Source organism: Megalops cyprinoides, chromosome 1 (genome assembly GCF_013368585.1).
Source record: "Megalops cyprinoides isolate fMegCyp1 chromosome 1, fMegCyp1.pri, whole genome shotgun sequence".
NCBI lineage: Eukaryota > Metazoa > Chordata > Actinopteri > Elopiformes > Megalopidae > Megalops > Megalops cyprinoides.
The window spans coordinates 54,942,824-54,967,081 of NC_050583.1; the positions used below are offsets into that span (position 1 = coordinate 54,942,824).

General features: G+C 44.5%; 2 protein-coding genes across 2 annotated transcripts in view; one reads left to right on the forward strand and one right to left on the reverse strand.

Annotated features, from left to right (window-relative positions):
- The window catches only part of fmn2b (formin 2b), a 64,637-nt gene extending 54,622 nt beyond the window's left edge, over positions 1-10,015 (forward strand). The window contains exons 17-20 of the mRNA XM_036516131.1: positions 32-83; positions 1,603-1,752; positions 9,361-9,442; positions 9,854-10,015. Coding sequence (XP_036372024.1) covers positions 32-83; positions 1,603-1,752; positions 9,361-9,442; positions 9,854-9,880 — 311 coding nt within the window. The 3' untranslated portion in view covers positions 9,881-10,015. The remainder of the gene's footprint in view (positions 1-31; positions 84-1,602; positions 1,753-9,360; positions 9,443-9,853) is intronic.
- A 2,519-nt stretch (positions 10,016-12,534) lies between these two features.
- Positions 12,535-22,456, reverse strand: grem2b (gremlin 2, DAN family BMP antagonist b). Its single transcript, XM_036540997.1, has 2 exons — positions 22,235-22,456; positions 12,535-13,673 (listed from the first exon to the last, which is right to left on the reverse strand). Exon 2 carries the CDS (start codon positions 13,670-13,672, stop codon positions 13,172-13,174), a length of 501 nt encoding a protein of 166 aa, XP_036396890.1. The 5' UTR covers position 13,673; positions 22,235-22,456; the 3' UTR covers positions 12,535-13,171.
- Positions 22,457-24,258: the final 1,802 nt, after the last annotated feature.

The window sequence follows — 24,258 nt, forward strand, 5'->3', positions numbered from 1 at the left end:
CAGACTGATCACAGCTTTGCTTCTGTTGCAGCAAAAACTGAACTGGAGGCTCAAGAAACGCAGCTGACTGAGACTCACAAGACGTAAGAAGCCATCTTTAATGATTCTCTGCTGTCCTTGTGTGAATGAAGTCTGGTTCCGCACGATTACTCTGAAACCAGTGGGCAAAGCACAACACCACAGTCTGAATATTTTATTGGCATTTCCTTTCCTCAGGTCTGAAATACACAGCGCCCCTCTTAATTGGAGAGGGAACATTTTGAGGTTTTTACATTTTTAGGCTTAGGTCAAGGTAGGCTCATGCAAAGTCAGATAGCTTAGCCGCTAATGTGAACGCACGCATGGCGGTTGTCATTCCTGCGCATTAATTTGGCTCCCATCCCCAGTCAACACAAAGGCGAATGATTCCAGTCCGTGTTTAGATCCCAAAAGGCAGGTCTCTCTGGCTGGTGGTGCGGGACTGTGTGATGAGAGGAAGGCACCAGGCACGGTGTTTACCTAGCCCCAACAGGCAGACAGTGGAGGCTCCAGCCTGCTGTTAACTCTGACAGGATTTGGAATGCATTAACTGGGGTTCCAAACAATGAGTTCACCTCGTCGTGTTATTGATCAGGACCAAAAAGAAGAGCTGACACATTATGTGTGTGCGCCCAGAGTGAAAGGAACATATCTGAAGTTTACCTTACAGTTATCTTTTCCATTTCATTTATTTTGTTTAATTAAAGATTGCTCAGGGGAAAAAAGATCAATATGTTTGGAAATTAACCCCAGGTCAAGTATGACTGGAGTCGGTCCTTACAAGGCAGATACATAAATGGCTGATACATTCAGCCAAAATCTCTCTGGGGTCTGCTTTCTCTTAGTCTCCTCTGGTGCCTTTTAAGACTCTTTTGAGGGATGTGGAGCGCTTAAATCCTTTAAACTTCCATATTTATTTGTTACATTGCAGTAATTAATGCATCCATGTTCATCCATTTAATCAGTCTGTAAAGCTCCATTATTTAAATTTTTAATGACCAAATTCATGTATACTTTTATGTGTATGTATCATCGTAGAAACAAATAGTTATTTGAAAAGCAGAAAGTATTGCTTTAGAAAACATTATTGGAATTATTTTCACCTTATATAACTAGTCTTTCCTCGGGTTGACCTAATATTATTTTAAAGCTTTAAAAACCACAAATACAGGTCTACAAATCTATGTAATACAAAATTTTACATTTATGGGATTTGACATGTAGACAAAACATTTAAAATGATTTAATTGAGTTAGAAAAGAATGCAATAACCATCGCCAGAAAATATGGCTCTGATTTTTTGTGTTTTTGTTTGGAATTTCAGCAAACGCTTAATCTTGTGTAGTCCATCTTGCATTACGCGATGAATGACTGTCATGTTACAAGAAATGACCTCAGAGTAGTAGCTTGTATTTTATACATAATGCTCAATAGTTCTGATGCCTGACAGCTCTAGATAAAATGCTGAAAACATTTCACTTAACTTTTATGATTATGATTGTAAAGAACTATAAAAGTTGATCTGACTTAAAGGCCGTCACCATTTTTGTTGTGACATGGATGGTTTTATCTTTCTCTTGTCAGTTTCTTGGAACTGACCACCTTCTTCTCAGTCAAGCCAAAGATGGGAGAGAAGGAGGTGTCGCCCCACACATTCTTCTCAGTGTGGCATGAGTTCTCCAGTGATTTCAAAGATCTGTGGAAGAAAGAGAACAAGCTAATCCTGCAGGAGAGGTAGGCCTTTTTCTTGGTTCCTGCATCCTCTTGTATGTGCTCATGTCCTCTGTCTGTCCTCTCCCAGAATCCAACACCAACACACCATCCATCAGCAGTTTCAATTAGCACTCATTTTAAAGTACTCAGGGGGTGTTGGATTGGTTTATTTTTGCTAAAAAAATGAAAAAACAAATTTGTGGTACCGCCGCTGGTTTTGCCTCAAGTCCGCGACACGTAACTTTCCTCTTAGACAATCCATCAGGAATGCAAGCTGGTGCGCTCGATTTAACGTCCTCAATATATTCCCGGAATAAAATGGAACATGTTACACTACTGTTTTTCTCCCTGGGATTCAGTCTTTGGGTGTGAGGAATTGATTTATTTATGGCTCTCAGCACACCGACCACGGGCCCCGGAGCTTAAGGTTACTCCTCAAATGTTGTGAAAGCAGCGCAGCTCCTTTTTTTTTTTTTTTTTTTTTGAAAGGCCGGCTGTTTTCAGAGACCTTGCCGTCTGTGCAGGGAGCTGGCAGAGCACTGATTTAATGTGGCATTACCTCAAATACCTGCGTCTGCCATCTCCTCTGCTCTTTCTAACATTTGTTTGCAATAAAAGTCTTAACTTAGAAGAATATGACAGGTCTGCTCACCTTGTTCTCCCGGCTTGGGCTTGCGTTTCGCCCTTGAAATATGTTCTCCCTCCTGGCAAGCTATCTGTCAGTCTACCTTGGAAAATAATGCCCCTTGAATAGGGTCAAATTTGTTACACCTTTGCACTTTGCCTTCTTGGAGTGATATAGAAAGCCTTTGTTGTAACAACAGAAAGTGGAGGCAACAGCATTCCTGAAATGAGTTACTCGTTCGTGGAAACTAAGATGTATTGAGCCAATAAGCCAGTCTTCCTCAATCCCCTTTGAGCGTGCCATCAGTGAGGTCAAATGGGCTGTGTTGCTCATTGGCAGTGCTGTTCCTTCTGTTGGATCACAGCAGATGGTACTGGTTGTAAATAGCAGATCCTGCCATCCTAGTTGATAGGAATAGAGTTTGCAAGCGTCTCTACGTTTCTGTCAGTATAAAGTCAACTTAACCAGAGTTGTAAATGTAACCTGTTTACTCATGAGATGTTTGCAGCATGTTGGATTAAAGACTACTGAATAAAGTTATGCTGATTGCGTCTGGAATATGTTAGACACAGACACACCCCCCCGCACACACACGCACACTGTAACAATAAGAATGTTATTTTACAATATTAGGTGCATCATTTGTTGTATGTATAAAGCACGTGGATGTGAAATATTTATTTTTCTGAAGTACAGGAGAAAGAGCGGGAAGTTCTGTCCGATATTAGAATTCAGTCCCTGAAGTCTGGCTTATCTTTGAACATGAGTTTCCCATAACATGTACCATATGTTTAATATTAGATTATATCTGCCTCATTAAAATTCATTGCAAAGTGGAAAGCTGGTGAAATGAACCAAGTCTGTTGTTTTAACCTGAATAATAAAATGAGCTCTTGAGCTCGAGAGCTTCCAGTGGTGCGATGAGGTTTTCTGATAATGTGAAAATCAACAAATACAAATTAGCCTGCCCTGCTGAATACTGATAAGACTGTTTACAATATTAGTTTCATTTGAAACCTACATCAAATTGTCAGGAATATCTGCCTGGATCTGGGCTGAAATGCAAAGTATATTTTGTTTCTTTAACCTTTTACTTTCTGACGTGTCTTGCTTCTCTACTGTGTCGCTGAATATCTCCTGAACTTCTGCACATTAAGAATGTTTGCTGTATAAACATGCCTGAAGGAGGTGGAGGGTGTCTCTTACCACAATTAAGATACATAATAGTTGTCTTGACCATAGTTTATTGTGTAATGAAGAAAATATGTTCAATCTTTAACATTTTCTGGCTGTTTGCAATGCCATTCTGATATCCCTGTGCCTTAGTAAAGCACGGCCGAACTGGAACAGTTCTGCTTCGTTTCCTCTAATCTAAAACTCATTTTTCAGTTATGATTAAACACGACTGGGTGGGAATATGTAACAAACAGGTTTCAATTCGATACAAAGCGGGCGTAAGGTGTGGAAAACTGTGGGGTAGGAGCTGCTGCTGTTAAGGAGTTTTGGCGAAAGAACAGGTAAGCGTGCGGCGGAGCGAGCGAGTGAGGGGGGAGGGGTATCAGAAACGGATACGCTTTATTGTCCCCGTGATGGATGTTGTGACGCTGTCGCATCGCTTGGCACCTCAAGCTTTCCAGAAGAGGCCTTTTTAGTGGGAAGGGCCCCTGACAGCTCGCCTCTTTCACTGATACTCTTAAGCGATATCCATCAAAATGCCCCAGAGCGACGCGGAATCAGATGGGTGAGTTCCCACAGCCAGACACCGGGGTGTTACGTTTCTCCCGACATTAGTTACCTCTTAATCAGGAGATCTCGCTGCCAGTGTGTTTGCCTTCCCTTTTCCGACGGCACCTAAAACCCCGAAGAATTTCACCCCCCCCCCCCCCCCCCCAACACCGCCCCCACACCCACCCCCCTCCCGGCACTGTCGCAATCCGTTAATTTGTCACGAATCGTCAGCCGCACAATCGGGGCGCAGAGGTGTCTCTCGGCCCGAGCCTTGCCGGAGCCAGCAGAAAATGAATCCGTCTGACACAGATACTTACTTAGACAAAGTTATTAATGTGAAGTGGCTGGCAAGAGGCTCTCTCCTCGATGCTCTGAATGATGGGAAAGTGTTTCCCCAAGTGCTGATAAAGTGTGCAGACACAGACAGGAGACGGTTCAAATGATTCTGGCTCGTTCAGCATCAAGATATGACCTTTCCAGCACAACAGCGACGCACCGGTTCTACGCCGCACTCCTTCACAGCACAGTTCTCTTCAGGTGTGGGGAGGGAAGCGGGGGTGTGTGTGTGTGTGTGTGTGTGTGTGTGTGTGTGTGTGTGTGTGTGTGTGTGTGTGTGAGAGAGAGAGAGAGTGAATGAGAGACAGAGAGAGTGTGATACAGAGAGAGGTGCAGACATAGATTCTGGCTCATTTGAGAGGATCATTATGTACTTGGACTTTTCTGAAGAAGGCTGAATGTTATTTCAGTGTCTGTGTTTGATTTCTTGTGATGTCCAAAGCAGAGCCTTATGAGGCACTCTGCTGCTCTGCTTAGTAACTCATTCACACCATTAATTTATTATTGGAAACGGTGAACACCAGTGGTTTTGGACGTAATGACAAGTCGTAGTAAAGGACCAGAAATCAGTAGCTTTTCTTCAGTAGATTCCTTTTTTATGGTGCCATTATGACATAGGGGGGCCTGGCAGCATCTGTCATGATGGCAGCAGAGGAAGTGATGCAAGCAGAGAAATTCTAGTTCAAAAGTAGAGACTAAAGATGGTGGAAATTCAGTTAATGCTGCTTGGTCAGCTTCAGGTATGGGGTGCTTTTTATGGATGCAAATTCTTTGATAATCGCCTTCCCCCTTTTTATATATCTTTTAAATACTTGTATGCCTATAAATTTTGTGCATTTCAGGCACAAAAGGGTTTGACTATCATTTTTACTCCTGAATGAAGAAGGAATTAAAGCTTATTTAATAATTATGTCTATTTATATGCTAAAATATGTTAATCACCATTATAAAATGTGTTAATCAGTCCAACAACAGCAGAATTCAGGGTAATATCTCATATTTTTAGTCATTTTAATGATTTACATTTTCTCAACAGTCATGAGGCTTTCATTTATGTATTAATGCCCTTGTTTGCAAGGTCCTTCTTTGCCCGGCCACTAAAATGCTTTTAACTGACATCATGCATTCAAAAAATCAATTACATGTGTCATAAAATGAGCGTAAATCCTTACTTATATTTCCTCATGTAGCTCGGCTACATTCCTGTTGTTTTTCTCCAGGCTAAGATCATATTTGATGCGATCCACATGAACCTCGCAAATAGTTTACTACATATCAAAGACCCCACACAGCTGGCACAAAGCTTCAACCTGTCTGTCTGCTCCCTGACAGTGAGGTCACAAACACAGCGTATGGTTAAGCTTTATTGTAAATGTAAAAAAAAAAAAAAACTGGTTTCACTTTGAGAATGTAGAAGACAAAAGCATGGAAGGAATTGATGTGTGATCTTCATTGAGCCACAATATTCCTAACCAATTCATACTGCTCACTGTAGAAAAAGCATATTAAGGTGTCTCAGTAGCAGTGAGTGATTTTGCAAATGTTGACAATGTTTTACCAAATGTTAACAACTTCAGCGTGCCCATTGACTAAACCTACTCAAATCTATGGCTTTCTGTCAGCAAATTATTGGTTTCCGTTTTTTTTTTTTTTTTTTTTTTTCCCTCCCGCCAAGAAGCAAATCTCTGCTTTGTGTCCAGCATGTCCTCTGTCGGGCACCCTCAAAGCCGTGTCTGTAATTGCTCCTGCTAAGCTTTTACAGCTGAAGACTCCCTGGTAATTGTCAGGACTTTGTGATTCCCTGCCGCCTTAATTATTTGCGAGAGAAAGTTCTGGAACGGAGCGTGACCTCGCGGAGAAGCAGGCCCATATTTGGGCCTGTAGTCTCAGGTCTGCGCCGGCGGGTCTCAGGGTCCGAACCTCTGACCCTTCTGAGCTTAGCAACATGAGGCCGTATCATTTTAAGTGCCGAAGGGAGAAAGCAAGCGGGAAACTTTGTCATGTACTCATTTTTTTCCTGTCGCTTCCAAGTGCTTTTTTTTTTTCTTCTTTTTTTTAAGCTGTTTAGTGTTTAAAGTAACCCGCTACTGACGATCTGCGTCTCCCGGCTGGAGTAGAGTGTTTCGACTTGGCCGGGGCTTGCGGACGCCCCATAATTCTCTCCTGTGTAAACACTTCAGGCCTTTGCATGGCCTGGAGAGACGGCACACTTAGCAGCCAAATTCATCTTCACAATATGTTCTGTTTTCTCTTTCCTTCAAAAAAGATCCATGCCCGCATTCCCAAACATGTTCATATGAAAGGTGAATTTCATCTGTGACCCAGTCGCAAAGCCTTTTGTTGTTTCATAATCAGTCTTTTTCATGAGTTCGGATTATCTTGGATTCTTTCTGGATCTTTTGTTTTCATGATCTTTCATATTTACCACTTGATAAAAATGCAGACTTGGCTTGGGAAGTTATGTTTTTCTCCCCTTGGACTTACTGCCTTTTCATCAATGTTCATGAAAGTATTACAAGCCAAAACCTTGTTTATTCTGTTTTAGAACTGCACATCCGTGGAGTATAATGTTGTATAGTCATGCCACTCACGTCTGACACATGCACATGAGTCAGGCTGCAAGAGTGTGGTTGCAGGTTTGATTCCAGTAATAGCCACTGCTTCTGCCCAAGTGCATAAATGGTGTCCAAGTGTATAAATGGATAACATGTTGAATGTAAGCAATCCAGGTTACCTTGAACAAGGATGTCTGGAGGGCAAATGAATGAGCTGGCAGGAAATGTTGAAAGACTTTTTTTTCTCATCTTTCTGCCATTAGACTCACATCTCATCGGGGTATCAGTCACTCCTCGCTTCAAGACATCAAAGACTTCCACCACTTTCCTATGGAGTCTGGACCAAGTCACCAAAATATTGCATGTTTTGTGGGGAGATGTGTCAGTTACAACATTTGCTCCAGTTATTTCCAGTTATGGCCCTGCATCAGAGAAAGAGGAAGTCCTTAGATTCTGTGACAGTTGGGAGGTCAGAGGAATTAAAGATGAAATTCATGGCATTCTCTCTCCCTCCCCACTTTAGTGTAAGAGTATCAGGGGAGTGTTTGGTAATAAATAAATCTGTTTTCAAGGCGACTCACCCACCAAACCGAGACACTGCGGAGGTTTTGAAAGCATTTGGCTTTAACTGGGGGGAAAAAAGAATGTGTCGGATTTACTAACTTCCGACCACAGAGATTAAGCAACTCTGGAACAGGCAGTTCTGTCAAGTCCAGTTAGAAAGAGTGCAGAAGAGATATCTCTCCCCTCGCCTTACAGGAAGTAGTGAGCCACCTCATTTACTGCAGACGGGCCAGTGGGGCGTTACAGTGGAGGGTTAGAAATGACTGTAAACAGAGAGCCTGAGTGAGAGAGGCACAGTTACGCTGCCAGTTTCCAGCCGAAAACTGGCCCCTGCCAGAGCGCATTAGTGCCTGTCATCTTTTGTGTCCCGCCCCTGTCTCTTGGTCCTCCATCCTTGTCTTTTAGGGCCAATTCCTGTTCATCTGTATTGTTTTAAGACGTGTTATGTTAAAGATGTGGCAAGTTTAGATATAATGTTTTTTTTTTTTTTCATCTAATGTGGTCCTTTTGGATGAAAATCCATCATTATGCGCACACCTCAGTTTTTGATTCAAAAAAAAAAAAAAATTCATAGTTAATTGCCCCTGAAATTGTTGGATTATGGAAAAACTACAATCTAAGAGTCTTGTAATGACTTATGATTTATGCACAGTCACCTTAAATAGTAGTTTTAGTTTGCCTGAGGTTTCCTGCTCCTTATTCTTTGGGTTGACTTTTTGTCTTTTTTGGTTTTTGAGAATTCTTGCCCCAGCCTCCTCCAACAAGGCAGCGCAATGACTGAAATTCTTGTTTAGATCGAAATCTTGATTGCAGCGTTGCTAACAGAAATGCGACCCTTAATTAGCAATAATAACACTAATAACGGAGCAGGAGAAAAGCAAAGGTTTGGCATTTCCTCTGTGCTAATGAGGAAATGGCAGTGAGCGCTAGGCTGGAGTGGCCTGCGGAGATCGGTGGCTCCAGGACCGCAGCCTGCTGGCCAGGCTGACCCGGCGACGCAGGCCCACAGACAGAAGTGCTCTCACGCTGTGGCCTCAGAGGAGACGCCCGGTCTCAGAGCCACATGTGTTCCGCAGGGAGGCTAAGCATCGAAGGCTCAGCCCCCCCTCCTCCCACACCAACACCCCCCCCCCCGACACCCAGCAGGGCCGTATAAAGCGATTACCCTCGCGTGTGACCCGCACATGTTTGAATGCACTGTCCCCCCGGACCTTGTCCGGTCCAGGAGAGCCGTTCGTTCTCAGGCACAGCCCCGATGTGGCAGCGTTCAATATTAAGGGGAGTACAGGGCTTGCTCTCTCGCTCGCTCCGCCGAGGGAGCTGGTACGAGCGGCATTAGTTTGGGATTAGTGTGTTTTTTGGAACGCCCCTGTGGCAGCTGTAACCTCTGGTACCAGGGCGCTCAGCTGTACCTGGTAGGAGTGTCGCTCGACCTTTCGTTTTGTTGGGAATTGCCCCATATTCACTTCAGATCCCATTATCAATGGAGCATGTTTCGCAACGTCAGGGGTGCGCGATTAGAGCCCTGTGACTGCCGACCTGTGTCACGCTGTGAAAGGATGTGCCTGTCATGGCAGACTGTGCGCATTACAGTGGAAGCTCAGTGCCAGCACTGAGGTGAAACTCACCAGGCCACCCGGCTGTGTGACCAGCAACCAAAACTCCTCAGCCAGACCAGGAAGCCAAGTGGTGTGTGTCTAGTCCATATGTTGTAGTGGTCCTACTTTCTCACTGTATTATTATGTTTATAGTAATCCATAATGGGGGAAAAGGTAGTAAAGGTAATGTGTGTGTGTGGTTTTTTTTCTGTCCCCCTCACAGACTGAAAGTGGCGGAGGAGTGCTTCAGACAGGCCAAGGAGAAGGCCTCTTACAGTGTCAAACCCAAGCATGCCTCAGGCATAGTAAGTGCATCTTAAATCCCACCTGATGACCAGAAGTGCTAGCGGTCAGAAAACGAGCTGGTACACCAGTGGATATTTTCCAGAAGGGAATAAGAAATGTAATATCTTGTCAATGTCAATTCAATGGTTTCAGCTGTTTCAAATTCTATTTAGATTTTACAAGTTGGAAGAATTTATAGATGAATTTATATGCTGTGCTTTAGACAAGGTTCCTTATCTAGGATTATGAAGACACATTTTCATAATCCTGCAGTTTTACAAATTGGAAGAGTTTAAAGAGATTTATGTACTGTGGTATAAAGGCTACTTGTCTGGAGCTCTGAAGACATGCTTTTGCAGAGTGCTGTCAAAGTCTGTGAAATGTCACTTGTAAATTGTTTTTCACTTATCAATCTCCTTTTTGTTTCACAGAAAGCAAAGCTGGGCATGAAGATCTGAATGACAGCCGAGTTGGGGAGGATTTTATTGTAGACTTGATTATCCAGGAGACAGCAGCACAGATGAACTGAGCAAAGACAGAAGAAACAGACAACAGTGTTGTGAACTCTAGCACTTAGGCCATCGTTTTAATTTACTTGAGTCTTTTTTTTTTTTTTTTTTTTTCCTCAAAACTGCTATTTTCCCCTCCCATGCCAAGGACATGGGTCCACCCTGCCTTCTTGCTTCGACGTAAACGCATACTCGGACAGAGGAAAGAGGTGCGGTCACATAACTTCATCACACTTGGACTCTTGGACGCCCAGACTCCCACTGGAGGAGTGGATCGAGACACTGATTGTTGCTTGATGTCCATCCATTGGACCCTCCACAGCTGGCCAGTACACATACAAAAAAACACACACGCGCACAAACACACAAACGTACTCTCACACAAGTGAAGAAGAAACCGGCTGACTCTTATTTCATCCAGTGTTAATATACTTACCATCCTGACCTGCCAAACTGTCCTATCTATTCAGGTTACTCTTATGCTTTAGAATCCAGCAACAACTTTTTTCCTTCTTTTTTTTAAGCAATATAAAAGTGTCTGGTTCAAGCCAATACAGAAACAAAAATGTGTGTGTCAAAACATGTAAAATATGTGTATAGACGTTTGAAAAGTGACCTCATTGTATTTTGTAATGGAGAGGGAGAGAGGTGTGAGCTGCAGTAATTTGTTCAGGCTAACCCAGTCTAGATGGCAGTATCGCTGTTGTTATGATCATGGTGAAAGTAGCATATATATACTGTATATCTATTTTTTTTTTTTTTTTTTTTAAACAGAGTGGTCAGATGCTTGTAATAATAGCTTGGCTGCTCCCCAGATACTACTTTAAGCCCCCAGTTTTTAGCTTTAAGTACCCAGTCTCCAATGTTCCCAGAACCTCTCCGCAGAACATATCTTTGAAAGACGGGGGGGGAAAAAAATGGCCGTCCTGTTGAGGGGTGCAAAGAGCCTTGTCATCTGCGCTGGCTTTTCTTAAAGAAACATATCCTGCAAGTGCAGATATCCCACGTAAAGCTGAACTAAATTGCGGAAGGGGGATGGGCTTTTCATTTCCTTCAGATTTCCAGCAGCCAGTGGCTCTAAGCACCAGTAATGCTCTCTGGAGCCCCACAGAAGTCCCAGCTCTGGCGGCCCTGTTGTAATGAGATGTAGAAGTCTAAATCTGAAGTGCAGCCAGTCCCAAAACAAATCTAGCACGTTCAGTGAATATGTGGTGTTCATAAAGCGATAGGGTATGGGAAATAATATCGTTGAGAGATTGCTGCTGAGCCAATAAATGAATTGCACATTAATTGCCATCTTTCTGGTTTGAAAAGTGTGTTAAACATGCGGGTTTGCTGTCTTTGATTCTGGATCATAATCTAGCGTGCAGGGTGTTGCGGTAAACTGGTTTAACTGAAAAGCAAGACCAGTGTGTTGCATATGAAACCTGCAGTTTTTCATTTTGAGTGTCTAGCTCTCCACAAAGGTATTCAACGCAGTACAAAATTGCATTGAAATTCAGTACTTGACTGGGTTACTTACAATATTTAAAGATGCTATTCTATGTTTTTATCTATGTAAAGTAGTACTCAACTCTTTATGTAATTTTTTTTTTTTTTGTTTGCTTTTACTTGTCCCAGCATGTTGGTTCTGTGCCCCCAATGTTTTCATCACTAAGCAATCCTGGAGTTTAAGGTTTATCCCCATGTGCAATAAGTATTTCTAATTGGATTTTTTTGTTTTGTTTTGTTTTGTTTTGGAAATCTTTAATTTATATAAAATAAACGGATAAATAAACTCAGTGTTTTATTGTACGTTTCCTGGATTGTATTTGACTTGGAGGCTTCAGTCTGAATCAGTCCTGGCTCTTCAGAGCTGTGGTGAGGTAGAACTGTGCCACATTAAAACAAGGTGTTTTTGTTCTGTTCTTAAGGTAGAGGAATAGTCACAGATTTACATGGGAGTCTCCTCCATTACATGTCAGTTGATACAAATGCTTTCTGTTATACAAATGAGTCAATGAGGTTTTTAAGTATGTCAAGGTGACATTGTCCTTTAGGAACTGAATTTGTAACCAGAAGGTTGCAAGTTCAAATTCCAGGTGGGGCACTACTGCTGCTACCCTTGAGAAACATACTTTGCCAAAATTGCTTCAGAGAACACCCTGCTGTATGAATGCATAGTGTTTAAAATGTCAAGCACAGTAAAAGGAAAAGTTACTGTGTGTAAATTGCCCTGGATTAGGGGATGTTCTAGGCAAATTAGTAAAAATCAGTCAGTGACACAGCTGGCAGTAATTAAAGGCAATGACCAGGTAAAACGCACATTCTTTCAAGACAAAAAGAAACATGGGTTCTACATGAAATAGATTTAATATATATAATTCATAATTTTGTCTCTAAATATATATACATTTTTTATTGTACTGTACCATAGTTTAATAATCTCACTCTAGTGATATCCGTGTTATTTTTTTCCAATAGACTGAATCCACAGGCAGGCCTGGGCAGAGGGAGTCAGAGCCGGGGCCAGCGCTCCTGCTGTCTGTGGCTCTGTGTGCCGCGTTCTTCTCCACTGTCCCAGGAGCTCAGTCAAGCGGAGCGGGGGGGGGGGGTGTTGGTGGGGGGGGGGGGGGGCACACTCTTATCGCCATCAGACTCATTAGGTGCTATCAGTTCGGCACCGCTCTTGTATCGGGCCTCCAGCCTCACGCTATAAAATGGTGGCTTCGATTGTGGGGGTTGGGAGCGAGAGCAAAAGGCACGCCTGCCCACTCCAACGGCAGTCCTCCAGCCCTACAGAGTTCGTCTTCACAGGGCTGGTGCTCCGCGGGTTGGGCAAGGTGGGGACGGAGTTTAAATTTGCAGGGCGTGCACAGCCGAGGCACAAGCCTGTTCATATACTGATGTGAGCAGGGGATGGATATGGTGGCGGCCAGCAGAGTCTGCAGATGGGTCATTCCGTGTGATTTTTCTTTTGCCACCCATCAATAATCTCATTCAGCTCAGTGCATATGGATTGACTGTCCCTGTCTGACTGTCTCTCTCTCCCCCCCGCCCCCGGACACTTTTGGCTCGGATTCACTGTCTCTTGTCGTCGGCAACATACTCATCAGTCCCCGTTTATACAACCAAGTCCCGTAAGAGCTCTCCTTTAAGAAGAAATAAGAAGTGAAGCAGCCCATGGTGCCGTGGGGGCATGGGGCCGTGGTGGGGGGTTTCCCCGTCCCCCCACGCCCCCCCAGGCGGGACGGTGCGGGCTCACTGCTTGCCGGACTCGCTTACGTTGACCGATATGCAGCGGCACTGCTTGACCCGCTGGATCTTGCGGTGCCGGAAGGCGGGCTGCAGGTCGGGGCAGTCCAGCTCCACGGTGAGCGTGGTGAACTTGTGCGGCCGGCAGAAGGCGCAGGACTGGAAGGACTCCTGCTCCTTGCGCACGTGCCGCGGGATGTAGAAGGAGTTGCACTGGCCGTAGCAGAAGCGGTTGATGACCGTGCGGCTCCGGCAGCCCTCCTCGCTCACCGTCTGCCGCAGCGGCTGCGTCTTGCACCAGTCGCTCTTCAGGTACTTGCGCTCCGTCACCACCAGCGCCTCCTGGCTGGACGCCAGCACCTCCTGCTTGCGCGTCCGCCGGTCCGAGGTGTTGTCATGGCCCTTGTAGGGCGAGGGGATGGACCCCTGCGGCCGGTTCTTCCTGGACTCCACGACCCCACACAGTACGCCTGCCAGCAGGACAGACAGAACAAACCTCCAGTACATCCTTGAAGAGAAGGGAACGAAGAGAGAGGTTAGTGTTCTCCCAAGTTTACAGAACATCAGCACAGCACCTACAGCATGAATGCACACCGAACAAAGTTAGAGTGTAGTGTAGCTTGACCCTTTATAACCCTGTTCCATAGTCACAAGGCATAATGTTACTTTTATTATTAGCCTATTCTTGATTACATCTACCCAAACGTCTTGTATACTTAGCACTTAACCCTGACACAAACACACAGCCTCTTCCTTGTAGGACGGGTCAAGGGTCCAATCCTCCCAGCAGGGCTGGAGGTCGTTAAGCAGGTAATTAAGCATTTTTCTTTTGAACGGGACCTTTTTCTCCTTTCGGGAACAGTATGTGCAGTGTCAAGCCCTACTTCTTGGCCTCTCTAAGACCTCAGTGCAACATTATCCCTAGCTAACGGCCCCCTCACAGATAACCCCTCTGTTTCGGCTCCTCCCATTCTCAGGACTGGCGCTGTCTCAGGACACATGGGAGAGTTACGTCTACAGAGAACAGAGGAGGTAGAGGCGGGGGGGGGGGGGGGCGCACTGGAAGGTAGCAGCTGATCTGGGACTGAAGGGGTTATTCACGGTCATCTCTCTCAATGTCTTTTTCGGGTGACCTTGCTTTCAATTCGGCAGCATGCAATTAATATGACAATGCTGTGGGGTTTTTCTGGTCCGTCTCAAGTTGTCCGACTTAAGAATGCTCACTCACTGCTGTAAGGGTTAGCTAAATGAATTAATTTTATTTCCTCAGACCCTACCATGGTTGTGGCATAGAATGTCATCTTTTCCCCCCTCCTGTCTGTGTGCGAATTAAGAGCCTGAACAACACATAAGCTTAGTACTGCTGTCATCAACTGGGTAAGAATTTTGATTTCATTTAATGCTCACTTCCACCTATTCGGCCAATGTGTTCACATCTATCTTTAAGCTCACAGTACAGAGCAGGCAACACACGAGCACTGCCGAGAACAGCACCAGGCATTACCAAATGGTGAGAAACTCAGCAGCTGTTTGGTACCATTGGTTGAGATACAAGAGTGATGAGTTTATAGCCATGTGGTTTAGCTTTGAATGCAGAGACCAAAAAAAGAAAATCTTTGTGCTTATGACATCACCCAACCAGTGCCAGCAGATGTAGGGGTGTGTAACCAAATGGCACGGGGTTGCCACTAATCTCGCCTCTGTTTCTCATAAACTACTTTGGTGGTAAACCGATTTAACAACCAGACAGTGCACTGTAGCTATGACAGGATCATTTTCATTATGAGGGGGTAATCCTTTCCTTTTTGACACTGCCTTTGGACTGTAGAGTTGGGTCACATGGGTGCCTGGCCCATCTTTTTTAAGATGGTCTCCTTCAATAAATTATCTTTGAAGCTTCGGCAGGAAGCGGAACGCAGATGGTGCTGTGGCTGTGTAGAGCTCAGTGCTAAACCTCACTTTGAGCTTACAGTACTGGTGCAATCTGGGAAGGCTCTCTGTGTCCCTTTTTCTCGCTTCCTCCAGTTGAGCTACATCTCATCTGTTATCAGTACAAGACTCACCTCAGGCAAAATGGAGCCCGGCTGAAATAATCTGTCTGACTGCTTCTTTCACCAGCCATAAAACTCTCCCTTGTTCCAGCTGTTAAAAGATTGACGTTTTCACTTTTCCTGAAGTGCTTTATCCAAGCACACTCCCTCTCTCTCCAAGAGACCAGTGCAATTATACTAATCGAACTTTAAATTTATGAAGTGCAGGGCAATGTTGAAATTTAAGCACTGAATACATTTTAAACCAGAATGGTCATTTGTTTCATGCAGTTCTGTTCATCTTCTTTTTCATGAAAATGGGGAAATTAATCCATCGTGTGAAGTAAAAATTGGTTTAATTGAGCCATTACATTTATTTGCTGTTTTGCCAGTCATAAAAACTTCTGAAAATAAACACAACCGTTAATCAAAGGGGACACTTAAAAATCCTGTAAGGAGAAAAGGAAGTCAATTTGATTGGATTCAGAGGAAAATAATTCAGATTTTGCTTAGTCTAGTCATGAGACATGCTATAGATATGTAAACATATTTAGCAAAACCACATGAATAATATTAGTACAGTTCTGAGAATGTAGACTTTCATCCCGGCTCTGACTGGGCCCACGAGATGGGGTTTCTCTTTCAACAGCCCATCAAAGCCCAGCGTTTGGATGTTAAGCTTGGAAACTGCCATACTGTCGTGTGATACTGACAAAACAACTGCCCTCCCAGGCACTCCTCTGCACCCCCCCCCCCCCCCCCCCGCACTCCTCCAAGTCTTCGTTTGCGGGAATAGATCCATTCCGAGGGGTCAGCAAACCCTTCGAGCTCTCCACCATTTTCAAATAGTTTCCTCCTCCGAGGACAGGAAGAGACAGATTAAGTTTAATTTGTCACTTTGTCAAGCTCAGCGGGAAGAATGAATCCGTGCTAAAATGATTTTGAACCGGCAGCTGAAGGGGGCGGGGGGGCAGCTCTGCTCATCAGACGGGGCATGTTTGCAGCAGATGTGGCGGCAGAAAGATAAACACTGGCGGCTGCTTTTCTGAAACTGGTGTGCCACGATCGTCACACGCTGTCCTCTTGCCATTCCTCCAGGGTCCCCTCTCTCACGCCCCACTCGGCTTGATTCATGCCTGCTCTTATCTTTAGGAATTTCTTTTTTTATTGCTGGTGGTTAAATGACAGCGCTTTCTAGGAGCAGTACTACGAAATACTAAATCACAATTTTCATGATAATGCCGCATTGTGCAGGATGGTGATATTGCGCACTCTCAAAGTGTATGTACTGTACTTTGGCATGTTTATGAATGTTTATGTGGTCCTTTTGGAGACATTACATTGTACTTTTCAAAAACCTTCTCATTAAAGATTTCTGTGTTAAAAATAACACGTGCATTATGTTATAATTTTTTTGGATTTCCCCAGTTAAGTTCTGTCTGTAGGATGGCCTTTACTGCACTAAATAGAATTAGTGTCACATTTTGCAGGCTGTAGGAATCCACAATGCAGGCTCTGGAACTTGAAATGAGACACCCTGAAGAACAGGGGCAAGTTTTTTTTCCCTTCTGAAAGTGGCAGCTTTTATTCCAGTGGCTATCTCGAGGGGTCATCAGCCCAGTGTAGGACTTAATGGGTCTGTCCACGCACAGCAATCGCAGCCTGCCCTGGCTGTCTCAGACGAAATCTGAGGGACTTACTGAAAGACCCATCATAACCCCACTCGCTCCCCCTGTCTCCAAAGAGTATCTGACATTTGTCAACCTCAGGGAGACGGGGGACCTGGCGTCCCCTGTGAGCGGAATGGTGTTCTGAAGGAGGGCGTTCTGTGTCAGGTCAGGGCAGCGTCTTCGCCCCAACCTCTCCCTGACTCCTGCTCTCAGAGCTTCTGTGAAGCGTGACACCATCTTTTCTCACCTTTTCTACTCTACCCGCTCTCTGTTTGGAGAGGCTTTCAGCTCCAGTGAGCTTTGTGTCCCAATTTGAAGAAATACATTATAAACAGATAAATCACGTCCCAAATAATGTGTTCTCTATAAACTGTTGTTTCATTTTCTACATCTTTTTTTTTTTTTGTTTGAATATTTTGTTCTTCAGTGCATGAATTACAGGTCCCCAGTGGTCAAACGAACCCTGGCTATTTGCACAGGAGACGATAGATGTATTCTGCAGTCCCTGCTTCAGTCTGTCACGGCTTCTAAACTTCGCTAAGTACAATATGGTAGCCTCAGTCAGCTTGCCCCATAAATCTCCCTGAAAAACAAATTGCGGTTCGGGGTAATGACGCTGTGCGGCGCTTACATCGGAAAAATCGCACCAGCCCCTGCTCCCTCTTCGTTCCCACTCAGTCTCACCAAGACGCCCCACTGGAGTCTCAATAACCCCTGGGGATGCGAGGCGGAGACGGCGAACACTCTCCCGGAGCCAGAGGAAGAACTGCGTCCGCACAGCCAAGAGGCCAGGTCCTCCAAGAAATACAAAACCCCCTCACATTGCAGAAGGAGCACTGGAGTAAGTCGCCTTGCTTGCGAGTCGACCACTCAGCATTATTCTGCGGATCACAATGGAGTCAACTGAAACGGAACACTGGAGAGTTCGAAAAGGGCCTAGTAATGGAGGGGCATATCCCGCCGTATTGTGTTACTAAAATTCTGAGCCTTGTCCGCAGAGAGTAGAGATTCTGTTGCCCTGTCTGTGTCCAGGTTACCGGTGCTGTGGGCTGCCCCAGGGGCCTGGTGACCCCCCAGTTATTCCAAATTGGGCTGCTGCGATGATGTCTGACCCCTGGGCTGCTGGTTCCCACACAAGATGGCTTTTGCAGACTACTTGGAAAAACCCATATATGGAACCACTGGTAAAACATGTCATTTCTAGTGTTGTGAGCTGAGGTGTCTTGCAGTGGAGAGAAGCATTGCTCATTTACAAATGTTTGGTCGTAGCTAAAAGACGTGTTCCTACCCGATAGCAATGTCCAGCGACACTGGGTTTCTCAGCTCCCACCTGTTACAACTCAGTGACAATACTGTCTCTCATGGAAGACATTCATTATCTCTGTCAGTTACCATAGATTACCTTGATCTCATTTTGAGATAAATTTATTGATGGGATAACCATCTATCCGAATGTTTTTCATATTTTGTTTTTACATGAATAATAGAATCTGCAGCAATGCATGAAGTAGTCCCCCAAAGTGTTAGGTACTGTCACACAAGGTATGTCTATAACACACCGTGCAATCACTCCCATGCATTTCCACAAAAGTATGTCTTCCAGCTCATTTGTTATGAAAACAAAATTTCAAGGTGTTTAAAAGAACTTGCAAAATGTGGTTACAATGAGAATGCCTGGAGCTGTTTGGACATCGGCTTGCAACCGCAACCCCCCCCACCCACACCCTTTATAATTGCCACCAGCTGAGAGATAGTCCTCATGTGGGTCTACCCCTTCTGTTTCAAAAGAGACTCAACTACTTAGCTCCCACATGTGGTATGAAACGAATAACAAGCCCCCCGGCTGCTCTTTTGTTTCTGTTTCTGGGCCGCCTGTGGTCGGTTTGGTATTCTCAGCAACGCCTCAGATCCTGAGCGATCTCGAGGGGCGGCCAGTCCGGGGTGGTGAGGGGGAGGGGAGGGGGGGGGGGGACTGGCGGCGTTAGTGTTAGAAGGCGTGCGGGTGGGGGGGTATCGCAGCTGCCGCGCCCACCCTCTCCGAGGTGCCAGCGCCGTGCGACTCGCCCCTCTGTTTATCTCCCTGAGTAAACCAGCGGCGCGGAAAACCAAACACGAGGGCCGAGTCGCTGAAGGACGGCGAGGGGTGACCCCCAGGCCCAGGGAGCCCGTCAGGATAACAGGGGAGTCAGAGCCAAAAGCGTCCCCCACCCCCCCCGCCCGTCTCTAACGCCACCATCACCATGGTAATTCTGACTTCAGGAGTACGGATCACCCCTGCACACTGGCCCTTGTCCTCCTCTGCCCCGGGGACAAGGGGAAGATGGTCAGGATTAGGGAAGAGCACAAGGATCCAAAAGCCTTCAGCGAATACACCAGGCCGGGGGCCAGGGGAGGATCAGCGCGGGATCTACCGGAGTTAGACCGCTGTCTACCATAAAAGCCCCACTGTCGACGGGCAGTCCGGATAGGGATCACGGCAAATTAAAAACCCCCTCAGCGAAGAAAAAAAAAAAATGACTGGACAAAATGGAGCCGGCAGTGGTTGTGTGTGGCGGGAGCGCACGGGAGCTGGGTTTTTATTACAGGGAGCCACAGCGCAGGTGACATGATATACAAGCGGGCGTGAGACCAGCGTGCCGCAGTCGCGTGGAGGCGTGTGGGACAAGGGTGTGGGTCTGACGCTGCATCAGCATCGGAGACGCCAAGACACCGCACTGTTCAGGATATCTGATTTGACCGTTCCTGTCCATCTGCACTAACACCTAGTGCGTTGCAGGGACGCAAGTCATCTCAACAGGCACAACATTTAAATCTGCCCTGTCTTGCTACCTTCTGTGCTGGCATCTTCGTCTGTCATTTGGGTAGCTCACAGGCACAAAATGCTTAATATTGGAGAGGTCAGAGCTGTTCCTTTGCCTCCCGTCAGTAAAAAGCGCGCAGTGCACTCGTGGAAAATTTTTTAATCTATCTTCTCAAGACATTTCTCCTCATAGAGAGAGGAGGAAAAAATGGCATCAACGATATTTCAAACATGCTTCGATCACAGGTTCCTCGTGGAAGCAGATTGAATTTAGATGTTTTATTGTGGTTAGGTCTTTTCACAGCACTTGCACTCAGGACATGACAACAGAGCAATAGCACTCTACCTAGAGAGACGAAGGGAAAAACCGCAGCCTCAAAATACCCAGACTCATGCCGCCTAAGATTATTTAGCTCTTCATAAGAGATGACCAGTGTTCTCCTTATCAAAACCTGCTGTTAGGTGGAACTGTTTGGGTTTTTTTTTTTTTTTTTCTTACGGTCTGTAGAAGGGTTCAGTCCATTTTCATTATTCCTGTCAATGTACTGCCAAAAATCTTTAATGAAACACCTTCTGCTACAACTAGTCTTGACAAATCCCCCCACATGTTTAGATAGTTTAGAGTCTATTGAAAAGCTTACTACAATGTTTCTGTAAACCTTGCACCCGGCTCTGGAGTTCTGGCTCACCCACAGCAGTTAAACACCCTTTCATTAACTAGGCTACCACCAATGGGGATTTAATCACAACCTTAAGAAAACATTATTTACAAAACAAATCCTGACCACACTCCACACTGCAGCTGTACAAAGCGGCACACGGACTGAGCAGTAATTGGGTAAAGTCGAACTAATTTGGATATGTATACTTCACGTGAGAGAGAGAAAGAAGGACATAATGTAGAGTGTGTAAAACATGATACTGGCAAATAAACACCTTGCTTTGTACACCTCCTCACCCTTTTGATTTTCACTTTTTGTCAGCAATTTGTAATTTGGACATGGAAAAGGAACCTGTTAGTTTCTTGGAGCCTTCTGATTTTTTCTTTTGGACATACAGAGACAGCATGCTGCTAAACTACTCTTTCTAGATGGATTATAGTTACATTTGTTATATCTTCTACACTCAGCATTTTAACAGCTGCAAACATTTTTGTCAGGAAAAACTACATAATAAATACATTTTCCTAAAATCTAGGTCCTGGAAATTAAGGATATCATAATTTATGTCTACAGTATGTGACACATGGCATTATCACATGTATCACATAATTTACTAGTCCTGGCATGAATGATACATTAACTAACTGGTTATCTGGAACAAACAGATTTTTTAGTCCTGACAAACTGTTGAAATTTGAAAGATTTTTTAATCTTATCTTTCAAAGAATCATGCCACTTTCAGAGTCAAAGTGACTTTGCTTCTATGATTAGATGATTCTAATGCTTAAATTTTTTTGGTTGCTAAGAGAATTGCTTTTGTATTTATATTTAAGATTCTGTGAAATCATATTCTTACATATAAATGGTTGTATGCTTGAATATATATGCACATGTGTACATTTATGTACACACACGCCTATATGTGCTCTGAACTTAGCACTTGGTTCATTCGGTGTTGTCTGGAGGCATTCTCCAGAGAATTTTTTTATCAAGCAGCCCAGCTCTGTGGTTGTCTCTGGAAAAAAAATACCTCATTTGATCTAAGAAATCAAAAACACAGATTTTTTCTCTCCACCAAATCCTCTTTACCAAACAAGCTAACTGTGCAAGGTGGAGCAGTCACCGGCTTGACGACAAATTATTAATCGGATCATTAACCCCAGCGTTTGCCACACACACACACACACACACACACACACACACACATGCACACACATACACACACACACACACACACATACACACACACACACACTCCCTCTCTCACGCCCCGTCTCTCTCTCTCTCTCTCTCTCTCTCTCTCTCTCTCTCTCTCTCTCTCTCTCTTACACACACACATACACACGCCACAGCCGAGACCAGGGGAAACGTTCCATCAGCGGTTCTCTGGAGTCACTCTTTCGTTTATATAACACTCTCCCCGCACAATTCATCTCTGTTAGATCAAAGCCCCGCAAATGCGTCCCAGTGCTCCGATTTGCAAACAGTCCAAATTCTGCTTTCTTCAGCTGACTTTTCTCTGGTTCTTTTAATTGCTGCAGCGCTACCAGTGATGCAATCCTTTCTCACTGTTCTCATTAACCATAATGTCTTTTAATAATGTAATTCATAGCGCCTGAGATACAGGAGAGGACTGAACATTTGAACATAAATCGAAGAATGAATTAACCCTCCCTTTTTTCTATGATTATGAACTTTATTAGTCTCCAACTGTAGATTTTGTCCTGTTGAACTACAAGCAGCAACATGACATTGTACAAAGATATTAATATTTAGGCTGCTATTAAGACTTTACAGAATGTTTTCTGTGAAATCAGTATAATAAATGAATTTGTTTGGCACAAATCAATGAATAAGCTTATAGGTACTGAGTTGCTGGGTAAATGTGGGACCGGTCATTCTGTTACCTCTTGTCCAGAGTGTCCCGGAGTGGTGGAGGTGTTGGCAGCGGGGTATTCCAGCAGTGGTCAGGGGAGAGAGTCGGGTGTGCAGGGTCCTGGGGAAGAAGCAGCGCCGATGCCCATCAAGTGAAGGAGCGGACGAGGCTCAGGTGTCTCGGCGTCTCCGCGCTGCGTTTGAAGTCTCACTTCTGGCTCCTCTCCGTCACCAGCATGTGGATGTTATCACAGACTGAGCTTTCTATTGGCTATGATCACTAAACAAATCACACCAAGTCTCTCCCTCTCTCTCTCTCGCTCGCTCTGTGTTTCGCTCTCCACTCCTCCCTCCCTCCCTCCCTCCCTCCCTGCTTCTCACACAGAAACATGCACACACACACACACACACACACACATCCCTAACCATTGTTACTCAACCAGCCCTTCAAACACATAACTATGGCCACATTCACCAGCTGTTTTCCCGGTCACCTCACTTTCACAGTAACTCCCCATGCACCCCCCCCCCCCCCCCCCCCCCCCACAAACACACACACACACACACACACACATACACACACCACACACCACATAGAGAAACAAGCAGTGTGTCACAGAAGGTACTTACTTGCATACCACAGATGGAGTAAGATTTGAGATCCCTCAAACACCACTTTACTCAGTACTTTAACACTGAATTTCAGTCCTCTGTTTTCAGATACAAGGAGGAAAGGTCCACATCTCATCATTGTCTCTCATCTCTTGTCAGACAAACATCGATTTCCTCACAATACTCACATCAAGATACTTCACATATTCTTCTCAGAAACTGTTAGGTCCCATTGTTTTATTTAGACATTCTTTTTTCATGAGATCTTTGACCACAGTAAATAGTAGTATATAACCACATAGTGTATAACCACATGTATAGCTGTCCACTGTGAAAATGGTTATTTGTTCTATACTGTCAATATCAATTATATAGTTGCAAAAACATGTTTAGGAAGAGTCCTCTGTCTGCTGAACATATAAAGCCTTGACGTGTTTTTGTGTACATTGTAAACATAGTCATATTCTGTAAATCTAACAGTAACAGAGCACACAGAAATACAGTACATGCATTATATGTAATAATATTACACATATGAAAGTGAAAGGTAGTGTGTTATAACAGCAAATAGATTATATATTCCAGTAAAAGTTAATTAAAAAATTTTAGGACCTTTTTTCTTGTTGGGAAAATCCACCATCTTTTTGAAGCTGTTGTCCGCTGTATATTTATTGTATAATTCTGTGCCCAAAACCACGGCTGCTCCAGTTGAATGCTCTGACAGCACTACACAGACACACTACATAAACCATTAACCTAATATTTTCACATCATATAGTGAAACGTAAGAATGATGTGTAAACACAAATATACGAACACCATGTCAGCCGATACATTAAAAAGCACAATAAATCTTAGACCAGCATTCAGACCCGCTGTCCTCCGTGTGAGATGAGGCCTGACTGATGCCATCTAGTGGCTGCAGCTAGCAATGAACTGGTGAGATAAGATTCAACAGACTAAATAAGAGATCACTCACACAACCTCATTGCAAGCAAATTTTTCCTGCTGAAGCACAGAAAAAGTGTTTGAAATCCATTAATTTCTTTAGATACCACAGAAGAAGGAAACAGAGTGAAACAATGTGTCACTGTATTTCAAAGGTATACATAGACACAGTATCATATGAAGTGTGGTGAACGTGTGATGATGTGTGACAGACCTGCTCCTGTTGCCAGTCCAACAGTAGAGCCCAGAAGGTGCACAGTGCTGTGGAAAATGTGTTTCTAAAATGCACCGCAGAGTATCTGTCAGACCTGGGGTGGAAACCTGGCTCTGAGGGTCACACTCTGAGCATGAACCCAGCTGAGGTCAAAGCACGGACGGTCACACACACACACACACACACACACACACACACACACACACACACACACACACACACACACACACACACACACACACACACACACACACACACACACACACACACACACACACAGTG